This window comes from Aquarana catesbeiana, linkage group LG12, assembly GCF_042186555.1.
Source record: "Aquarana catesbeiana isolate 2022-GZ linkage group LG12, ASM4218655v1, whole genome shotgun sequence".
Classification (NCBI taxonomy): domain Eukaryota; kingdom Metazoa; phylum Chordata; class Amphibia; order Anura; family Ranidae; genus Aquarana; species Aquarana catesbeiana.
Window position 1 is genome coordinate 59,046,220 of NC_133335.1, and position 22,755 is coordinate 59,068,974.

Consider the following 22,755-nt stretch of genomic DNA (forward strand, 5'->3'; position numbering starts at 1 on the left):
CCCTTGGTGTATGTGTTCCTGCCGCTTCCATTGGCTCTCAAAATCCTGCTGAAGATTCAGCGAGAAAGGGTCACAGAAATAGTAGTCCTACCTTACTGGCTCAGGGAGATGCGGTTCCCTCTGGCTTGGAGGATAAAGTTGGGCTCACCAATCCCTCTGCCTCCTTGTCAAAATCCTCCTTCTGCAGAGTGGGGCCTGACACCCGAACCGCAGGACGAATGTAACCTATCACCGGATCTGGAATACTACGGAAAGGGGTTGGGATCTTGGATCTCCTTCAGTATCTAACATTTTGGAGTTTCTGCAGAGTAGTCTCCAAGGGTTAATATAGGGAGTATTATTCCTGCGCTACCAAGCAGTGGTGTTATAGGTGGTTTTAGATAGGGAAAAGCAGCTTGCACCGAATGGGGTCCAGCCTTAAACCCTGGTGTGACTAACAACTGACAAATGGGGATGGTGCTGCGCTAATCCTACAATAAATTATACTATCTAGGTGTACTGGGTATCAACTCTTGTCTTTACTGAGGTATAGGATGGTGATCTAAACCACCATGGGGAATATAGCACTATGTGGACGTGCAGGCAGTATGTGCATAGTAGAAAAAAATATTAATAAATAAAGGGTGGAGCCCACCAAAAAAACTATACATATGTATCTCTCAGCTTAAATAAAAATAAAACCATGGTGAAATCTACAATAAAATTAAAAAATAATAAAGTATTCTTTTTCAATAAGATAGTGATTGCCGCTGAGACATTAAATGCCAGTACAAAGTGCTGTGAATTAATATCCGGAAATTATAGTTCAGTGAACCATGATTCATATACATAAATAGATGGCTAAAAACTAAATAACATAAAAGCAAAAATTGCCAAAATGATACAATGTTACATTGAATGTCCCAAGTGATCTTCATAGTTGTGCGTCATGCAATATAGTGTCCAGCAGGGGGTGCTCAAACTTAAAATAATACAATCCAATAAAGGTGACTCAGTGCAACAAAAAACAGCTTCAATGCTTCCTGAGTGATACCAGACAATTAAGTCGTGTGGATAGCAGCTGAGTTTAAAAATCATTTGTTCAGAAGAGTGGTGAATGTGAAGTGTGCAGCAGGATCTCCTCCATGCAACAATCCTCTAGTGGTAGATAATGGCCCCTTACCTCACTATACTGAGGTTACAGCATAGAGCAGACAGCGCTTGTGGTGTCTCCTGTGCAGGGGGGTCCTAGGTAATGGACTGTCATTTATCAGACCTCAGATCCATTTGGAGCATCATAGTAAATGGAGAGATGAAGATACCATATAGTGTAGTATTTCAAGCATGTATCAGACTTTATTCAACATTAGCAGCATACAGGGTACTCACACAGTAAAAAACGAAAGGTACAGTGTATCCAGACAAGCGGCGAGCTCATACACTGCTGACAGTGGGCGGTGCCTGTCCCTACATGTGGCGTCACGGGTCACGTGGCTTCATCAGGGGATGAATGATGATGAAGCCACGTGACCCGTGACGCCACATGTAGGGACAGGCACCGCCCACTGTCAGCAGTGTATGAGCTCGCCGCTCGTCTGGATACACTGTACCTTTCATTTTTTACTGTGTGAGTACCCTGTATGCTGCTAATGTTGAATACAGTCTGATACATGCTTGAAATACTATACTATATGGTATCTTCATCTCTCCATTTACTATAATGGTCCCCATGGATCTGAGGTCTGATAAATGACAGTCCATTACCTAGGACCCCCCTGCACAGGAGACACCACAAGCGTTGTCTGCTCTATGCTGTAACCTCAGTATAGTGAGGTAAGGGGCCATTATCTACCACTAGAGGATTGTTGCATGGAGGAGATCCTGCTGCACACTTCACATTCACCACTCTTCTAAAAAAATGATTTTTAAACTCAGCTGCTATCTACACAACTTCATTGTCTGTTATCACTAAGGAAGCATTGAAGCTGTTTTTTGTTGCACTAAGTCACCTTTATTGGATTGTATTATTTCAAGTTTGAGCACCCCCTGTTGGCGCTGGACACTATATTGCATGATGCACAACTATGAAGATCACTTGGGACATTCAATGTAACATTGTATCATTTGGCAATTTTTGCTTTTATGTTATTTAGTTTTTAGCCATCTATTTATGTATATGAATCATGGTTCACTGAACTATAATAATTTCCGGATATTAATTCACAGCACTTTGTACTGGCATTTAATGTCTCAGCGGCAATCACTATCTTATTGAAAAAGAATACTTTATTATTTTTCAATTTTTTTTAATTTTATTGTAGATTTCACCATGGTTTTATTTTTATTTAAGCTGAGAGATACATATGTATAGTTTTTTTGGTGGGCTCCACCCTTTATTTATTAATATTTTTTTCTATTATGCACATACTGCCTGCACATTCACATAGTGCTATATACCTCATGGTGGTTTAGATCACCATCCTATACCTCAGTAAAGACAAGAGTTGATACCCAGTACACCTAGATAGTATAATTTATTGTAGGATTAGCGCAGCACCATCCCCATTCAGGCATGTACTGGCCATCAGGACTACCGGGAGATTCCCGGTGGGCCGATGGCTCAGTGGGCCAGTCAGGTGCGGTCCTGGAGCCGCTCCTCTCTGACAGTGAGTGATCGCAATTTCACTCCTGTCAGGAGGAGCAGCTTCCGTCATATGCTGGAGAGAGCATTAGGCGTTATGCTCCCTCCAGCCTGCAGGGGGAGATAGATCAACGGCAGACTTTCCTTCCTCTCTCCCCTTATCACTTGTTATCACATGACTGGAGAGAGGAACGAGAAGCTGCCTTAAAACTGTGAGTACATGTGGGAATGGGAGGACACTCTCATGTGAAGGGTTGCTGATTGGGACACTCTGATGTAAGGGGGACGCTGTTGGGGACACTCAAAATAAAGTGGGCCGGTCATGAAGAAGTCCAGGGCCAAATTTTTGTCCCAGTCCAGCCCTGTCCCCATTTGTCAGTTGTTATTCTCCAAGGGTTAGCTTATAATTCCCTGAAGGGTCAAATCTCTGCCATGTCAGGTATGTCGTGTACAAGATATGCTCTACAACCGTTGGTGATCTGATTTTTTTTTTTAGGGGCAGCCATAGAAATCAGACCTCCATTGAAATCGTTTTTTCCATAAGAGGACTTAACACTAGTCTTGGGAACATTGCTGGTTCCTCCGTTTGATCAAGCTTTCTCTTGTTCATTATTTCTTTTAACAGTTTTTTTGTTTTTGTTTTTTACTAGCCGTGGCCTCAGCCAGAAGAGACTCTGAGTTGTGCGCCTTCTCATCCAAAGAACCATATTGTTTGGTGCTCCCAGACAAGATAGTCCTTAGGCCGATACTGAGCTTTCTACCTAAGGTGGCCACATAATTTTGTATGAACTGGGAGGTCATTCTCCCAGCCTTTCCGGAGGATACAGCTGATGATGAGTGGAGTAGGTTAGACCTGGTCTCTGCAGTTTCAACCCACCTGACATGGACTAAAAGCTTTGGAAAACAAGATCAGCTGTAGGTTTTCCCAATGGGGCCTAAAAAGGGTATGTCAGCAACATCCAGAGTTGTGTCTTCCTGGTTTGTCTAGACTATGCATATTGCATACAAGACGCTGGGCCTTCCTCCTCCTTCCGAGATCAAAGCACATTCAACGAGGGGTATTGCAGCATCCTGGGCATACGCGAAGGTCGCCCCTAAGGTAGTTTGCAGAGCAGCAAGCTGGAGCGCGCCCAACACCTTTTATTAGGCATTACAGGCTTAATATGGCTTGTCCGCCTGAGGAAACATTTGGCTCTACAGTTATTACGGCAGCTGTTTCCCGTTAAAAATTTTGAGTAGCATTGCATTGAGGGTTTGGCTTATTTTTTATTTTTTGTCTTCCCTCCCTCCTTAATATTGCTTGGTACATCCCATAGTAGGCTGACATGGGGAGGTCCAGGAATAAGGAAAATTGATATCCATACTTACTGTAATTTTCCTTTCCTGGATCCTCCCCATGTCAGCCGGAGGATTCCCACCCAGTTTATTTGTCGCGAGGCGGGGTTTTTTTGAACACTGGTGTGGGCAGACAGCCGCCCTTTTATGGGCTAGAAAAGAGGTGGTCCTGGAGAGGTCAGAGGGGGCGGAGCTGACCCATAGGAGTTTGACATGGGGAGGATCTAGGAAAGGAAAATTACGGTAAGTATAGATAACAATTTTCCTTAATAACAGCGCAGCATCATTCACATACACAATAATAGAAGGTCATTCTTTCAGAACAAGTGTGCTCCCTCCTGCCTGTTATTTCACTATACGGCAGTTAAATATATCTATTGTTTGTATTATTATTACAATGCTGATGTTATAAAATGAAAGGGGATACTGTCACCTTAGAACTCATTTAGTGAACTTAGAAATGGCAGTCCCAATATTTCTCTCAGCAAAGCTTTATTTAAAGTAGAACTATAGCCTCCAAATAAAAAATATGCGCAGCAGTATTTTAGTCCCACAAATACCTATAGATCTTCTTAGACAAGTCATCCTAATGCAGCTAATTCCAAATGATAATAAAACCTGTGCATATAAATACACACATGGGTAATGCAGCGCTCAGAGAACCAATAACTCACTGTGCTCCTCCCTCCAAGTTAACCTGAGACTATACCAAAGAAGAAACAGCCAAAAATTTAGTATAGTGCAGCGAAAACAATACAATCCAGAAACAAATAGCGGGTAGCCCAAAGCTAAATAGTAATAAATAATTGCGAACATTAAGATCCAGTTAGTGCAGCTGCGTGTCTTAGGGGGGAGGGCTCCAGCTGTATGTGAGAGACAAAGGGGAAGAGAAACCACAGCATAAAGACCATAGTGTAGCATTAAAAAGTATAACAGACTTATTGGAAACAGTAATACACTCACAATTGTGCGCTGTGACAGGTGGTGCAATGCCTGGGGAAGTGCACCCAGTGGGTGGAGAGCAGCATCATGTGTGGAAGGTCCAAGGGTCCTGGCCAGGGGCATGTATCAAAAGAAGATCTGGTGTAAGATACAGTGAAGCAGTAAACTCCTGCCTGTCCACGGTGCAGTTGGTCTGGCCTCTGTATGATGTCACAGATTAGAAAAGTCACAGGGATGCGCTCCTATTCACCAGCCTGCTTAGGGACTACTCACAGGCTGCTAAATAGCCATTCAGTAACAAAGCAATTGTAGCGCTGGTAGATTTACAATCTACCGCAGGTTAGGTAAATTTAGTAAATTGTGCGTTAGGAAGGTAAAAGTTTGCCTCTGTTCCAGATTGGCTGACGTTGTGTGTGTTTCTGTACTGACCGGTGGGTGTCGCTGTTACCACTAGTCAGTGTTGGAAAGGCAACGTGTCGAAGTGTATAGATGCTCCGCTGTCTCGGAGACAAGCTCGGTGGAGGTGGTCCTCCGAGTTGCATTCTGGGAAGAGGGTATTTATGGGACAGGCGCCATGTTCTAGGGTCGTTTTACAGCCACCTGCTGGCCCTCCTGGCCGACAGGTATGCGTTAAGGAGCTACCTCGTGATCCTCCGATCGGGAGGCCCACGATGCTGCGGCGCAGGGGTGGGTCCAGAGGCTTGTCTGGGGCCTACCACCGCGGCCGAGGAATGGTCCTGAGCTGTCGGTCCTGCGTGACGAAGCTGGACAACCGAGGAGATCCCAGGGGAGGCCCCGTCTTGGAGAGATCACACGGTGAGCTGGTCTATAGAGGGGCCTGGTGACTCGGTTGGAGGACGTATCCAAAAGAAGTGACCATACAGCATAGTGTTGCCGGTTTGGCTTAAAGGTTCAAGCACTGTGACTGACTTTCATTGCAGAAAATCTGATACATCCTGTGGCAGAGGATCGTACGGATTTATTCCCCCAAATAAGTCTGTGGCAGAGACTTTTGATTCGTGCTGCGTACTGGCTGCTAGACCGGTGCGAGAGGCCTATCCAGACGAGCAAGGAGTGTGTCCCACGAGGGGAGCGCATTCCACATAATTATCTGAATTCTACCAGGACATTTGTCGCTAAGATTCTACAAGAAAATGTTTGAGTTTCTCCTGAAAGTTTCCTTTTCCACCTCTTTCCTGCTACTTCCTAATGTTTGTCTGTTCAATAAAGCATTGAAAACATACTCCAGTGTTGGTGCGTGTGTCGTCCAGAAGTAAACTCAACGGAACCCCTAGACCTGGTGCCGGTGAAACAGAGGGAAGCAAAGTGAAGGTAACAGACCCCCTTAAACCAGCAGCTCCACCGTGAGTTAGTGCTACACAATAAAAGGAGCCATACCAGTAGTTAGGTGGTATTTAAAAACTTCAAGAAAAATACATCAAGAAAAATGTTAAGGGGGGGGGGGGGTAAAGAGATGGTGCTAAGTTGGTAGTAAATAACCACACACAAAGTCCAACAATAAATGGATAAATAGATTGCAATATATGCATATAAATGTGTACAGAAATCATCAAGTGCATCATAGAAAATCAGGCATTGTTGGTTAATTTTATTGGTCTGTGCATTATTTTAACTATGGATAGCCTGATTTTATACGATGCTCTTGATTATTTTTGTACACATTTATCTACATATATTGCAATGGATTTATCCATTTATTGTGGTGCATTTACTACCAGTCATCTCTTTACCCCTTTAGCATTTTTCTTGATGTATTTTATTTAATTTTTTTTATACCACCTTTAACCGCTGCTATAGCTATTTTAATTGCTTTGTTACTGAATAGTTGTTTAACAGACTGTGGGTAGCCTCTAGGCAGGCTGATGAAGAGGAGTGCTTCTTCAAAACATGTCCCTGGCATGCTTCAACCTGTGATGTCAGACGGAGGCTGGACCAAGTAAACCGCTCTTCTGGGTCTAGTATTTCCCTTACACAGGCAGCAATTTTCTGCATTGTGCACCGGATCTTCTTTTGGTACATGACCCTAACCAGGGCACTTGGACCTTCCAGACATGATGCTGTTCTCCACCTGCTAGGTACATGTAGCACCCTCTAGCTAAGGGATAGTGTGCATAGTTGTTAGTGTAGGTAAATTGCCCTGGCTGAGAGTGAGGCCTGGGTTGAATCTGGGTCAGGGATGAGTGACTCAGGGAGGATGGATGATCCATCAAGCAGCACCTCTGTTAGCCCCCCTGCTCTCTGGAACCTTGGAGAAGCTAGCAGAAGTAGAGGGTGGAGTCTAGGAGGAGCTGCTTGGAGTATTGATGAGGGCCCTAGCCAATGCCCAGCAAAGTGGGCTGGCAGGGGGCGGGCACCTCTCAAATACTCTTGAGTTATGCTAGCAGGGACAGTTGGGTGGAAGATGGAGAATAAGTGCTGAGGAGACTGTTGGTTGCCATTGAGGGAGCCCCCTAGTCTAGGGGGGGTGACCTCAGGCCTGGGGCTTGGGTGCTGGAAGGACCCTTTACAACAAATGAATGATATCCTTTTTGCAGGCACGGGAGCAAGTGTGAGAACAGTAGAAGCGGGTCAGCACATCGAGGAGTTCTCCAGGAGAAGGCTTACTTACGAGTAGGCTGGTAATTGTGCAGTCTGGAAGGACTGTGGGAAGAGTGTCAGTCTGAGAGGACTGAGGGAAAGTAGCCAGGAGGGCTAGTGAAAGGGGTAGCTGCAGGCTGGCAGTGCATGAAGAAGTGGTGCTGGGATCAGTAGCCACAGGAATGTAAGCTTGATACTGGACTTTGCTACACGACCAAAGGGGTCCAGGTTAGATGCCTATAAAGGGTTTTTGCTTGATCTGGCCGAGTGCTTTGCCAGTTTGCTAAAAGTGTGCCAGCTGAGTCTATTTTGCAAGCAAGCAAAGTGCTGGAGGAAAATAAGGAGTGTGTATAGACTGTATATAGGAGAGTTGTCAAGTGGTCATCCCATAAAACCCCTACTCCCCATCCAAGTTGTACCCCCTCAATAAAAATATAAAAACAAGCACTGGACTGTTTCCTGACTCAAGTGTTCCTGTGGAAATTTTGTGTGCCTGGCTGTGCAGGGTGGGGGATCCCAGTTCACTTGCGGCTCCTACGTGGGATGCGCTACACACACTTCCCCAGCCATTCCACCACCTGTCACACCACACAATTATGAGTGTATTACTGTTTACAACAAATTCTGTTGTATGTTTTAATGCTACACTATGGTCTTTGTGCTGCTTGTCTTTCCCCTTTGTCTCTAACCTAATGCAGCTTCCTGTGATGATGTGGCAATGATACTGCACTCCTCATGAGTTTACAGGAGCATTGTCACACCATTACAGAGTGCGCGTGGCTATCAGTATGATCACTGCTGATTCACAAAATCATCACCTGACCACACCTAGCCATCCACTGCATTCTGGATTGGCAGCACTGCCCCTGTTGCTGAATCCTTCCCACTATGAGTTTGTGTCTGGGAGAGGGCGAGTGTAAGACACAAGGGAAGGAGGAAGGAGGATTTTGCTTAGTCAGGGAAGGTGAAGGAAGTTTTTTGTTAACTTTTTGAGGCTTGTACGCAGGTTTTTTCTTTTTCAGACGGAATGTGCCGGAACTGAGGTCCGACACCTCTGGCAGCCCTCTCCTTTCTCCAACCTATCATTTAACATAGAAGCTAGTAGAGGAAGTTTTCTGCATGGCTCATGCCCTTTACTGGCTCCTATGTACTAGCTCTGGGTACCCAGGGTCGCTGCTCTCGAGTTCTGGTGAGTTCTTTGAGTCCCAGCACCTCAACCTACAGATGCCTGTGGTAATTCAGGAGGCAGCTTCTGTCACCACCTGCCACCGATACTCCCATTGTAGCAGGGAACTGAGGAGCCCTGAAATTCTGCCTCAGCCTCAACTACAGTTCAGATTGCTCTCCAATTGGTTGAGTTAAAAAAAAAAAAAAAGCCCACACATACCATATAGAGCAGCTTTCTAGAGACTGAATTTGTAAAGAGAGGATAATTGTGATGTGTATGTGTGTTTGGGGGGGGGGGGGGGGGGGGTGTGCAGAGAGAACTCTAAAAGGGTGTGTTAAGGGGGGGAGAGGTAGCAGAGAGGAAAGTTGGGGGGGGGGGGGATTTGTACAGAGAGGAGAGTTGGTGGTGAGGGGAGTGTTTTACAGAGAAGAGAGCTGTGGTGAATTAGCACAAAGAGGAGAACTGGGGAGGGGGGAGGGATTTGTGGGAGGACTGTGAAAGTAGGGGGGGTTTAGCAGAGAGGAGAGCTGAGGGGGAAATGTGTAGAGAGGAGAACTGGGAAGGATTTTGTAGATCTGGGAAAATGCATGTGGGGGAAGTTATGCATAGAGGCGAGCATCCGCTAAAGGTGAGAGCTGCAGAGGACAGAAAGCAGATTGTGCAAATTAAGAGTTGTAGAGGTGGAGGGGAGAGCAGATTGTGCAAAATGAGAGCTGTGGACGGTGGGGCATGTTATGCAGTGGTGAGAGCTGTGGGTTGGGGTGAGCTTTAGATGGGAGTGCAGAAAGTGGGCAGAGTTAATGTGGACGGGGGTGCAGAGGTGAGTTGTGGTCTTGGGGTGTAAGCTGTGGTTGGAGGGGTGCAGAGGTGAGATGTTAATGGGGGGCAAAGGTGAGTTATGCATGGGGGGGTGCTAAGGTGAAGGGCTACAGAGTAAAGCTGTGGACAGGAGAATGAAGCTGTGCTAAGGTGAGCTGTGGACGAGGGTTGCAGAGGTGAGCTGTGGATGGGGGACATAGAGGTAAGCAGAGAGATAAGCAGAGGTGAGGATTTGATGTTTACTTTTGGGGGAATATTTGGGGACCAGTGACACTAATACAGTGATCAGTGCTAAAAAAAAATATGCACTGTCACTGTACTAATGACACTGGCAGGGGAGGGGTTAACATTAGGGGCAATCAAAGGGTTAAATGTATGCTTAGGTTGTGCTTACTCACTGTGGGGGGAGGTGCTTTGACTAGGGGAAAGCAAAGATCCATGTTCCTGCTTTGCAGAAACACAGGATCAATACCTTCCTCTCTGACAGAACAACAATCTGCCTTGTTTACATAAGCACATCGCTGTTTTGCCCGTGTCCTGTGTACTGGAACAGGTGCATCCAAGCTACTACCTCCTGTGCAATGCCTGGTGAGCCTCAAGAACACAGCACTCAGCCTGAGAAGTCTCTGTAAACCTCCCATACAGTCCATGAAAAAAAAGGAGAAAGGCTGGTGCCATGGAAGCCGGCTAAAGCATCATTTTATTATTGCATGTGAACAACAGTCAAAAAGAAAGTCAACGCGTTTCGGCCGTCAGGCCTCAATTACGGCTTATGATTAGGGCCTGATGGTCAAAAAGCATTGGCTTTTTTTTGACTGTTTTTCACATGCAATAATAAAACAATGTTTTAGCCGACTTCCATGGCACCAGCCTTTCTCCTTTTTTGTGTGTCCTGTGTAATCGGCGGGTGCTGGCGGACATCAAATCCGCAGTACCCACCGCTGGGCTCCCGCTGTGTATAATCACAGTGGGAGCGGGATGCTGGCGACACGCGCGCCCCAGGCCCAGAAGTTTCAGATCACATACTAGGTACGTGATCTGGCACAGAGCAGCTGTCCTGCCACAGTAAATGTACAGTGGGCGGTCCGCAAGCAGTTTGTGGAGGGTGAGTTCCTGCACCTAATCTCTAAGAAAAAAAGCCCTGCTTGTAGGTCACATAGAAACTAGATTTGGGACCTGTTTAGACTGACATTTAGGAGCTTTTAGATTTACTTTAAGAATTTTAGTGATTAGTACTTACCTTTGTGGAGTAATGCACTGTAAAACTTATCAGCAAGATGGTAAAGAATGAAACAGCCAGAAAAAATATTTGGTTCCATGTAGTAGTCATCACAACTTCAAAAGCTGAAAAATAGAAAAGAATTATTACAATCTTACAGTATACCTACAGTTGATCTCCGGGCTTTACAGTGGGGGGGGTGATCGGTGCCTGCGGTCCGCACAAGGCTATCACAGACTGTGTAAATAAAAATAAAACAAATACAGCGCTGATAGAATGACCAATACAATCAAAAACTAAAATAGTGCATGCTAACAAAATAATATAAATGATAATAATATACCACCAGAGAATTAAAGTGCTGCGTGCTAACAATAAATAGATATCAATAGGTGCAAATGCTATGAAATCCACAAAAAATGTCACCCCTTAGGCTAATATAGAAGAAATGGTGACTGCTTGCAAATAGTCCCAAAGTGAACTACCCCAGCCAGGCTGATCCCAGAGTTCTTAGACAGGCAGCTTCACCGGAACACAGACAACAACTCTTTGAACTGTACTGTCAGTCAATCCCATATGTATTGCAAAGCGGTACCTCTAGCGTGGATATACAGATAGGAGTGTTGATGTTCAGAATGAGGCTTGTGGATATCCACCCAAAAATAAAGGAAAAATAATATGGTGAAGTATTGCAGAGTAATGTAATCACTTGCACTACAAAGCGCTACTCACAAATCCTCGGCTGCAAACAGGCATGTCAGAGAGCTTCCGCAATCGCCGCTGGTAGCATGCGTTCCACGGAGCCAGGAAGAAAAAGTCACTTGGTTTAAGGCGTCAGCCGGATGTTGCGTCGACGCGTTTCGCCCCTCCCCCAGGGCGTCATCAAAGGACCTTTTATATTTCATTTTGTCACCAGCGCTGCTTCTCGCACTTAATATTTATCACAGACTGTGGTCACCGTTTACCAGCTGCTGTGCAGAAATGCCTGTGTGTGTTCTCCCGACTCCTCCGCCCGCCCGGCCAACAATGGTATCGAATCAGCAGGGCGGGAGGAGCTGCAGATCAGAATGAAGTGCTCCTCTCACCCCCTGCCCTGCTGATAGGTTGACATTGTTGGGCGGGCAGAGGAGCCAGGAGAGAACACACAGACAGATAACAGCCTCTGCCCTGCCAATGGTAGGATTCCTAAGCAGGGGCGGCAGAGATTAAAATGGAGAAAGAGGAAACGGGGGCCAGACTGCAGGGGCACTGTAATGTAAAGGAGGCACTGTAATATAAAGGGGACTGCACTGTGATCATTAAAGGGGCGCTGTCATAAAAAAGGGGGGCTGTGATGTGAAGGGGAACTGAGGACACTGATATAAACTGTGCTGTAAAGGGGGGTTGTGATGTGAAGGGGGGAGGAGGACAGACTCTGAATACCCCATTCCACGACCCATCCACCAAGCACCCCCCACCCCGCCCCTGGGAAAATTGGCTGCCATGAAATCGGTCCCTGGTGCCAAAAAGGTTGGGGACTGCTCCTGCCACACCTCCAACACCAGAGCCACAGCCAGGAAGGAAGCTTCTAAGGAAGACCAGAGAGTGATGGCCCTGGGTTCAGTCTGGTCTGGCAAAAGATGCAGCCACTTGTATAACCACAGCCTGGGGACATACATGTTATCTGCTGCTGTTCATGATCTCTTGGACCAGATTGAACTCCCTTATATATGGACTCCTCAGGCCACCAATTTTGCAGTAAAATAATTGACGTGTGCCCTGGGGGCCAAAGGCTTTGCCAATGTCTGATGTTTATCCAGCGTTGCCTTCCTCTTTGTTCGGTTTAACCCCTAATAAAGGAATTTTTGTTTCAATTATACTCGCCTATGTGTGTTTTCCTTCAAAAAGGACAGTTTGTTTGTGCGGAGGCAGGTACATTTCAAAAATACAATGTGAAATTAACAAGAGACACCAATACCAAGCAACCTCCTTGAGATTAATAAATACTACAAGATAATAATGGTGTTGTGGTAACTTGACACACAAAACACACCCAAAACTATTCTGGAGTAAAAAAAATGAACCAAAAAAAAAAAAAGACCAGGCTTTAAAAAAATACAAAACCAAAAAAATAAATAAAAAACCCAAAATTAAAATTTTTAAATTTTTTAGTCAGATGTGACAAATAAAAAAATATTGATGAAATCACGATAAATAATAAAGAAAGAAGTTTGTGAGAATTCTGTGTGAATATGAGCAGCAAAACAACTTCATTCTTCTAGCATTATAAAGAAGAAGAGAGTGCGCTGCATTAAACATTTTAAAACATTGCAGCGTGACGAAAGTGCTATATCCATTCCGAACGCTCATTTTACCAGACCGAGCTGTTCCGTCTCGGAATTTCTTCTGAGCATGCGTGGCACTTTTTGAGTCGTAATTGTCCACACACAGTCGGAATTGATGCAATCGGATTTTGTTGTCGGAAAATTTTATAGCCTGCTCTCAAACTTTTTGTGTGGGAAAATCCGATGGAAAAAGTCCGATGGAGCCCACACAAGGTCGTAATTTCCGAAAACGAGCTCCGATCGCACATTTTTTATCGGAAAATCTGACCGTGTGTACAGGGCATAACATGTCACCCTTCAAAATTGCACACGCTCGTGGAATGGTGCCAAACTTCGCTACTTAAAAATCCCCATAGGCGACTCTTTAAAATTTTTTACTGGACAGTTCAAAACCCCCCCAAATGACCCCATTTTGGAAAGTAGACACCCCAAGCTATTTGCTGAGAGTCATGTCGAGTCCATGGAATATTTTATATTGTGACACAAGTTGCGGGAAAGAGACAACTTTTTTTTTTTTTTGCACAAAGTTGTCACTAAATGATATATTGCTCAAACATGCCATGGAAATATGTGAAATTACACCCCAAAATACATTCTGCTACCTCTCCTGAGTACGGGGATACCACATGTGTGGGACTTTTTGGGAGCCTAGTTGCGTACGGGGCCCCGAAAACCAAGCACCGCCTTCAGGATTTCTAAGGGTGTAAATTTTTGATTTCACTCTTCACTGCCTATCACAGTTTCGGAGGCCATGGAATGCCCAGGTGGCAACAAACCCCCCCCAAATGACCCCATTTTGGAAAGTAGACACCCCAAGCTATTTGCTGAGAGGCATGGTGAGTATTTTGCAGCTCTCATTTGTTTTTGAAAATAAAGACAAGAACATTTTTTTTTTTTTCTTTTTTCAATTTTCAAAACTTCGTGACAAAAAGTGAGGTCTGCAAAATACTCACTATACCTCTCAGCAAATAGCTTGGGATGTCTACTTTCCAAAATGGGGTCATTTGGGGTTTTTTTTGCCACCTGGGCATTCCATGGCCTCCGAAACTGTGATAGGCAGTGAAGAGTAAAATCAAAAATTTACGGCCTTAGAAAGCTTGAAGGCGGTGCTTGGTTTTCGGGGTCCCGTACGCGGCTAGGCTCCCAAAAAGTCTCACACGTGGTATCCCCGTACTCAGGAGAAGCAGCAGAATGTATTTTGGGGTGTAATTTCACATATTTCCATGGCATGTTTGAGCAATATATCATTTAGTGACAACTTTGTGCAAAAAAAAAAATTGTCTCTTTCCCGCAACTTGTGTCACAATATAAAATATTCCATGGACTCGACATGACTCTCAGCAAATAGCTTGGGGTGTCTACTTTCCAAAATGGGGTCATTTGGGGGGGTTTGAACTGTCCTGGCATTTTATGCACAACATTTAGAAGCTTATGTCACACATCACCCACTCTTCTAACCACTTGAAGACAAAAAGCCCTTTCTGCCACTTTTTGATTACATGAAAAAATTATTTTTTTTTGCAAGAAAATTACTTTGAACCCCCACACATTATATATTTTTTTTAAAGCAAATGCCCTACAGATTAAAATGGTGGGTGTTTCATTTTTTTTTTTTTCACACAGTATTTGCGCAGCGATTTTTCAAACGCATTTTTTGGGGAAAAAACACACTTTTTTAAATTTTAATGCACTAAAACACACTATATTGCACAAAAGTTTGATGAAATAAAAAAGATGATCTTAGGCCGAGTACATGGATACCAAACATGACATGCTTTAAAATTGCGCACAAACGTGCAGTGGCGACAAACTAAATACATTTTTAAAAGCCTTTAAAAGCCTTTACAGGTTACCACTTTAGATTTACAGAGGAGGTCTACTGCTAAAATTACTGCCCTCGATCTGACCTTCGTGGTGATACCTCACATGCATGGTGCAATTGCTGTTTACATTTGACGCCAGACCGACGCTTGCGTTCGCCTTAGCGCGAGAGCAGGGGGGACAGGGGTGCTTTTTTTTTTTTTTTCTTTATTATTTTTTTGCTTTTTTATCTTATTTTTAAACTGTTCCTTTCATTTTTTTTTTAAATCATTTTTATTGTTATCTCAGGGAATGTAAATATCCCCTATCATAGCAACAGGTAGTGACAGGTACTCTTTTTTGAAAAAATTGGGGTCTATTAGACCCTAGATTTCTCCTCTGCCCTCAAAGCATCTGACCACACCAAGATCGGTGTGATAAAATGCTTTCCCAATTTCCCCAATGGCGCTGTTTACATCCGGCGAAATCTAAGTCATAAAATGCTCGTAGCTTCCAGTTTCTTAGGCAATAGAGATGTTTGGAGCCACTCTGGTCTCTGATCAGCTCTATGGTCAGCTGGCTGAATCACCGGCTGCATTCTCAGGTTCCCTGTTGAGACAGGAGAGCCAGAGAAAAACACGGAAGACGGTGGGGGGGTCATTCCCTCCCACTGCTTGTAAAAGCAGTCTAGAGGCTAATTAGCTGCTAGGATTGCTTTTACATGAAAGCCGACCGCTGGCTGAAAAGAATGATACCAAGATGATACCTAAACCTGCAGGCATCATTCTGGTATAACCATTCAAAGTCGTGAATTGCGTACCTGAAGACAAAAAAATGGTTAACAATAAAGCACAGTAAACGGTAAAGTATAAAAAATTGCATACCTGAAAAGCAAACACGATAAAACATAATAACAATAAAACATTGCAGAATAGAACACAGTAAAAAAGAGCAGAACAATAGAGAGAGAATAGAGAGAGAGAGAACAAAAAAACGACAACTATTTTTTTTTTATATTTTTGTATGTGTTTTTTTTTTTTTTTTTTTTTTTTTTTTTTTTTTTACACTTTTCTTTGTAACTGTAACTTTTATAACTGTAACCGGTTCCAGGTTCGGGTCTCTCAAAATGCGATGGCATCTTGGGAGACCCTGTGAAAGTGCGCCTAGTCTGTGCAATGCTGTACCCTACGCTAATACTCAACTAGTGAATGGTAGCGTTCAAAACATTCACCAATGCAAAGACCAGGATTGTCAGGACAGGAGGGACAATAATAGTGGGTGTCATGCCTATATCCGCGCTTGCTGCAGACACGACATCTTTTTTGGGGGGGTTCGTTGGGTAGGGGTACTCGGGAGGACATAAAGAAAATGCCTCTCATGCAGCCGACTGCATTTGGTTGGGGATGTGAATGGGGGAAGTACGGGTGCTGCAGAAGTGGTGGGTTCCCAATTAGGATTGGTGAATGCAGCAGGAAGGGCATTATGGGCACGACGGGCCTGTTTGTCTTCTTCTTGGTGGCAGCGGGACACTACTTGTGCATGCCACCTCACCAGCTTGAACTGCACTTATGGGACTCGCCACGTCACCAAGTGTTACTGCAGTGCTGGTTTGACTACGACCGGGGGTGTACTAGGCCGCTGGTGCTTGCCAGTTCACCAAAACGCTACCAAAAAAACTGTTAGCGATTGCAGGGATCAGGTCTGACTCTGCGAACGCTGCAGTTATGCGTTTAGTGTTTTGTAAGTGTCAGTGATCAATCGATCGATACTGCACTTGGGTGGGCTGGGAGGGGCAAAACGCAGGTGCTAGCAGGTATCTGGGCTGATCCTGCTAACACTGCGTTTGTGGGAACCCTAAACTGCTGGGGACGCTAGTATAGATCTGATCGGATCAGATATTGATCCGATCATATACTATACCACTAAGGGAGGTGTACGGTGCGTGCGTGGGTGTTAGCGGTACTGGCACTAACCTGACGCTGCCTGGGGCTGGTGCTTGCCAGTTCACCAAAACGCTACCAAAAAAACTGTTAGCGATCGCAGGGATCAGGCCTGACTCTGCGAACGCTGCAGTTATGCGTTTAGTGTAAGTGACAGTGATTGATCGATACTGCACTTGGGTGGGCTGGGCCGGGCCGGGCGGAGTGGCAAAACGCAGGTGCTAGCAAGTATCTGGGCTGATCCCGCTAACACTGCGTTTTTGGGAACCCTAAACTGCTGGGGACGCTAGTATAGATCTGATCGGATCAGATATTGATCCGTTCAGATACTATAACACTAAGGGAGGCGTATGCTGCGTGCATGGGTGTTAGCAATACTGGCGCTAATCTGACGCTGCCTGGGGCGACACATATCACCGCCGGGCGATCAGGGGGCTAAACCTTTATTCGGTAATAAACGGCGGGTGCCCTGACACTATAAAAATAAACGAACTAACCAGCGTCACCCGTAACAGTTATACGGTGATCAGTGGTGAAAGGGTTAGCTAGGGGGCAATCAAGAGGTTAAAACATTTATTAGATAGTATATGGGGGTCCCTGTCGCTATAAAACACTGACGGCGCACCTAAATATTTACGTCCCTAACTAGCGTCACCAGCGACACTAATACAGCGATCAGAAAAGTGATCGCTTAGTGACACTGGTGACGGGGGGTGATCAAGGGGTTAAAACTTTATTAGGGGGGTACCCTAGACCTACAGGGGGCTAACACTCACTGCCCTACCACTTCTAACTGTCACAAACTGACACCATGCAGTAATCAGAAAAAAAAAAAAAATATTGCTTGGTGTCAGTGTGACAGGGAGGGGGGGGGGGTGATTGGGGGGGATCGGGGGGCGATCAGGGGTGTAATGTATGCCTGGCATGTTCTACTGAAGGTGTATGTGTTGTGTAACTCACAGTGAAGTCTTCTCTCCTCGGCGCAGGAACGGAAACTGACGAGCCGAGGAGAGATGACATCACATCCTCTGCCTGTGTGTACTACACACAGGCAGGGGAGGATTCCCATTGGCTGGGCGCGATCGCGAGGGGGGGCCACGATCGGATGGCCTCCCCCTCGCCTCTCAACGCTCCAAGACAAATGCCGACCGCCGCTGGCACCGGGGGGGTCCAATCGGACCCCCCGCCCGCGGGAGGCAGATCAGGTATGGGTACGTGATTCTGCCTGCCCGTGCCATTCTGCCGACGTATATCGTCGTTAGGCGGTCGGCAAGTGGTTAATAATGCTTAAAGTGAAACAATAAAAGTGAAATATTCCTTTAAATTTCGTACCTGGGGGGTGTCTATAGTATGCCTGTAAAGTGGCAGATTTTCCCGTGTTTAGAACAGTCCCTGCACAAAATGAAATTTCTAAAAGAAAAAAAGTCATTTAAAAGTACTAGTGGCTATACTGAATTGTCGGGTCCCAGCAATACAGATAGTATTGAAGTCATTGAAAAAAACGGCATGGGATCCCCCCAGTTTATTACCAGACCCTTTGGGTCTGGCATGAATATTAAAGGGAACCCTGAACCAAATTTTTTTTTTTAAATTGCGTGGGGGTCCCCCAAATTCCATACCAGGCCCTTCAGGTCTGGTATGGATATTAAGGGGAACCCAGCGCTAATTAAAAAAAAAAATGGTGTAGGGGTCCCCCTTAAAGTCCAAACCAGACCCTTCAGGACACACATTGGGACAAGTCCTTTATTATTCTAGGGCCTCTAGTGGCGCTGGGTTTTTTTGGTTGGGCGGAGGGGTTGTGTGGTTGTGTGGCAGGGGTAGGCTGACTTGCTGGTTGCTGCATGGCTTACCAGTGCCCATCAATGCTAACCACTAAACTGACCTACCTACCTGACACACACTGACCTACCTGACATACACTGACCTACATACACTGACCTACCTGACCCACACTGACCTACCTGACCCACACACTGACCTACCTGACACACACACACTGACCTACCTACCTGACATACACTGACCCACACTGACCTACCTGACCTACATACACTGACCTACATACAATGACCTACCTGACCCACACTGACCTACATACACTGACCTACCTGACATACACTGACCTACCCACACTGACCTACATACACTGACCTACCTGACCCACACACACTGACCTACCTACACTGACCTACCTGACACACACTGACCTACCTGACCTACATACACTGACCTACCTGACCCACACTGACCCACCCACACTGACCTACCTGACCTACATACACTGACCTACCTGACCCACACTGACCTACCTGACCTACATACACTGACCTACCTGACATACACTGACCTACCTGACCCACACACACTGACCTACCTACACTGACCTACCTGACATACACTGACCTACCTGACCTACATACACTGACCTACCTGACCCACATACACTGACCTACCTGACACACACTGATCTACACTGACCTACATGACATACATACACTGACCCACACTGACCTATCTGACCTACACTGACCTACATACACTGACCTACCTGACATACACTGACCTACATACACTGACCTACCTGACCCACCCACACTGACCTACCTGACCCACACTGACCTACATACACTGACCTACCTGACATACACTGATCTACCTGACACACACACTGACCTACCTACCTGACATACACTGACCTACACGACCCACACGACCCACACTGACCTACACGACCCACACTGACCTACATACAATGACCTACATACAATGACCCACCCACACTGACCTACATACACTGACCTACCTGACACACACACTGACCTACCTGACATACACACACTGACCTACCTACCTGACATACACTGACCTACATACACTGACCTACCTGACATACACTGACCTACATTGACCTACATACACTGACATACACTGACCCACACACACTGACCTACCTGACCCACACACACTGACCTACATACACTGACCCACCCACACTGACCTACCTGACCCACACTGACCTACATACACTGACCTACTTGACATACACTTACCTACCTGACCCACACACACTGACCTACCTGACATACACTGACCTACACACACTGATCCACACTGACCTACATACACTGACCCACCCACACTGATCTACCCGACATACACTGACCTACCTGACCCACACACACTGAAAAAGCTGACCCACACTGACCCACACTGACCTACATACACTGACCTACCTGACCCACACGACCCACACTGATCTACCTGACCCACACACACTGACCCACGTACACTGACCCACCCACACTGACCTACCTGACATACCATGACCCACATACACTGACCCACCCACACTGACCTACATACACTGACCTACATACACTGACCTACCTGACATACACACTAACCTACCTGACCCACACACACTGACCTACCTGACGTACACTGACCTACATACACTGACCTACCTGACGTACACTGACCTACATACACTGACCTACCTGACATACACTGACCTACCCACACTGACCTACATACACTGACCTACCTGACCCACACACACTGACCTACCTACACTGACCTACCTGACACACACTGACCTACCTGACCTACATACACTGACCTACCTGACCCACACTGACCCACCCACACTGACCTACCTGACCTACATACACTGACCTACCTGACCCACACTGACCTACCTGACCTACATACACTGACCTACCTGACATACACTGACCTACCTGACCCACACACACTGACCTACCTACACTGACCTACCTGACATACACTGACCTACCTGACCTACATACACTGACCTACCTGACCCACATACACTGACCTACATACACTGACCCACCTGACCCACACTGACCTACATACACTGACCCACACACACTGACCTACCTGACCCACACACACTGACCTACCTGACCCACACACACTGACCTACCTGACATACACTGACCTACCTGACATACACTGACCTACACTGACCTACCTGACCCACACACACTGACCTACATACACTGACCCACCCACACTGACCTACCTGACATACACTGACCTACATACACTGACCCACCCGACCCACACTGACCTACATACACTGACCTACCTGACCCACACTGACCTACCCTGACCTACTTGACCCACACACACTGACCTACATACACTGACCCACCCACACCGACCTACCTGACATACACTGACCTACATACACTGACCCACCCACACTGACATACCTGACCCACACTGACCTACCCACACTGACTTACCTGACATACACTGACCTACCTGACCCACACACACTGAAATACCTGACCCACACTGACCTACATATACTGACCTACCTGACCCACACTGACCTACATACACTGACCTACCTGACCCACACTGACCTACACTGACCTACCTGACATACACTGACCTACATACACTGACCCACCCACACTGACCTACCTGACCCACACTGACCTACATACACTGACCTACCTGACCCACACTGACCTACACTGACCTACCCACACTGACTTACCTGACATACACTGACCTACCTGACCCACCCACACTGACCTACACTGACCCACACTGACCCACACTGACCTACCTGTGTCCAGGTCCTGCAGCAGCAGCTCAGCCATGGTGCTGGTGTGTGAGGCAGCCAGAGGAGGAGGAGAGCCGCCCGCCCGAGCGCCGATCGATGTCGCACGGCGGCCAAATTGTGCTTGCCGCCTTCTTCCTCTTCCTGTCACAGCGCGCTGGGATAGGACTGGGCCGCTCCAGTCCAGAAATGGCATGAGAACTAGCGCGGAGGAGGAGGAAGTGCAATCCTCCTCCGCTTTGAATGCCGGGCAGTGACGTCACTGGTTGCTAGCCACTAGGCGGCTATAGCAACCAGTGACCGAGAGTAGAGTCGGGGGGGCGGGGGCGGAGCTGGAGCCGGAGCCAGCGCTACCACGGCTCAGTCCGCCCCTGTATTCTAGGACAGGGACCAGAGACTCGGGGCTATTAGCCCCAGGCTCGGGGCTGTAGCCCCAATAGCCACCCCCTGGTGACGCCTCTGATTGTAGTCAGAGGTAGGACTGGGGGAGATGATGGAGCGTGTCCCGCTGCCTTAGCTGACCAGGGGTGGTCTGGAAAGGACTGTTTAGTAGCAAGTGTATGGAAGGCACGTGATCAGACGCATACATCAAGAAATGTATGGTTTATATATGTAAAAGAATACAGACGTATAGTCATATAGATATAAAATCATACAAATACTACATAATATTATAAAAAAAGGGAAAAACAGGTAACAAAATAAGTACTAGGAAGTTAAAATTGGGGTGTGCCCATATTGAGGCAGGTATTTAAGAAAGGCTGACGCGTTTTGAGGAAAGAGCCAGGAGAACTAGAGCACAGTCTGTATGGGCCGGTAGGCCGAAATGTGTACATGGGGAGAGGTGGTGTGGCTAGTAGGAGGATGTGTCCTGTGATGGACAATTGATTATTCCAAGTTCCATACCCAGGTGTTCTAGATGGGGTATAAATAAGAACAATATATACCGTACACTACAGACTGGAGACGTAAGATAAGTTTACATTGAAAAATGCATTCATAAAATGATAAAAAGTATATAATATAAATATATTAGAAATAAAAATTACCATATCAGTACAAAGAATTAATGATAGGTAGTGGGATTTTGAAGCACAGAACATGAGATTCTAGTCTAAATACATACAAATGAAAAAATCTACGCATACATAAGTGTACACACACACATACTCGTGTACACATACATGCATATACATACACGTGCATAATACACACACATGTAAATGCATAAAAAAAACTAAAAAACATATATGCATATGAAAATGGTAAATGAAGTAAAAAGTGCACTGAGACACATTAAGAGATATTGTCTCTCCGCATGGTAAAACCGGTTGTGCTTCTGTCCAAAGGACATGCGTGTAAAAACTCTGCCAGCACGTAAAATGCTGTG

The 22,755-nt window shown here is 45.9% G+C and overlaps 1 protein-coding gene across 4 annotated transcripts in view; it reads right to left on the bottom strand.

Moving 5' to 3' along the window:
* The window catches only part of LOC141114281 (NXPE family member 4-like), a 319,509-nt gene that overhangs the window by 125,008 nt on the left and 171,746 nt on the right, over nt 1-22,755 (bottom strand). For all 4 annotated transcript variants that reach the window (XM_073607882.1, XM_073607878.1, XM_073607879.1 and 1 more), the window contains one exon: nt 10,723-10,826. In XM_073607882.1, the coding sequence (XP_073463983.1) occupies nt 10,723-10,812 (90 nt within the window). In that variant the 5' untranslated portion in view covers nt 10,813-10,826. The remainder of the gene's footprint in view (nt 1-10,722; nt 10,827-22,755) is intronic.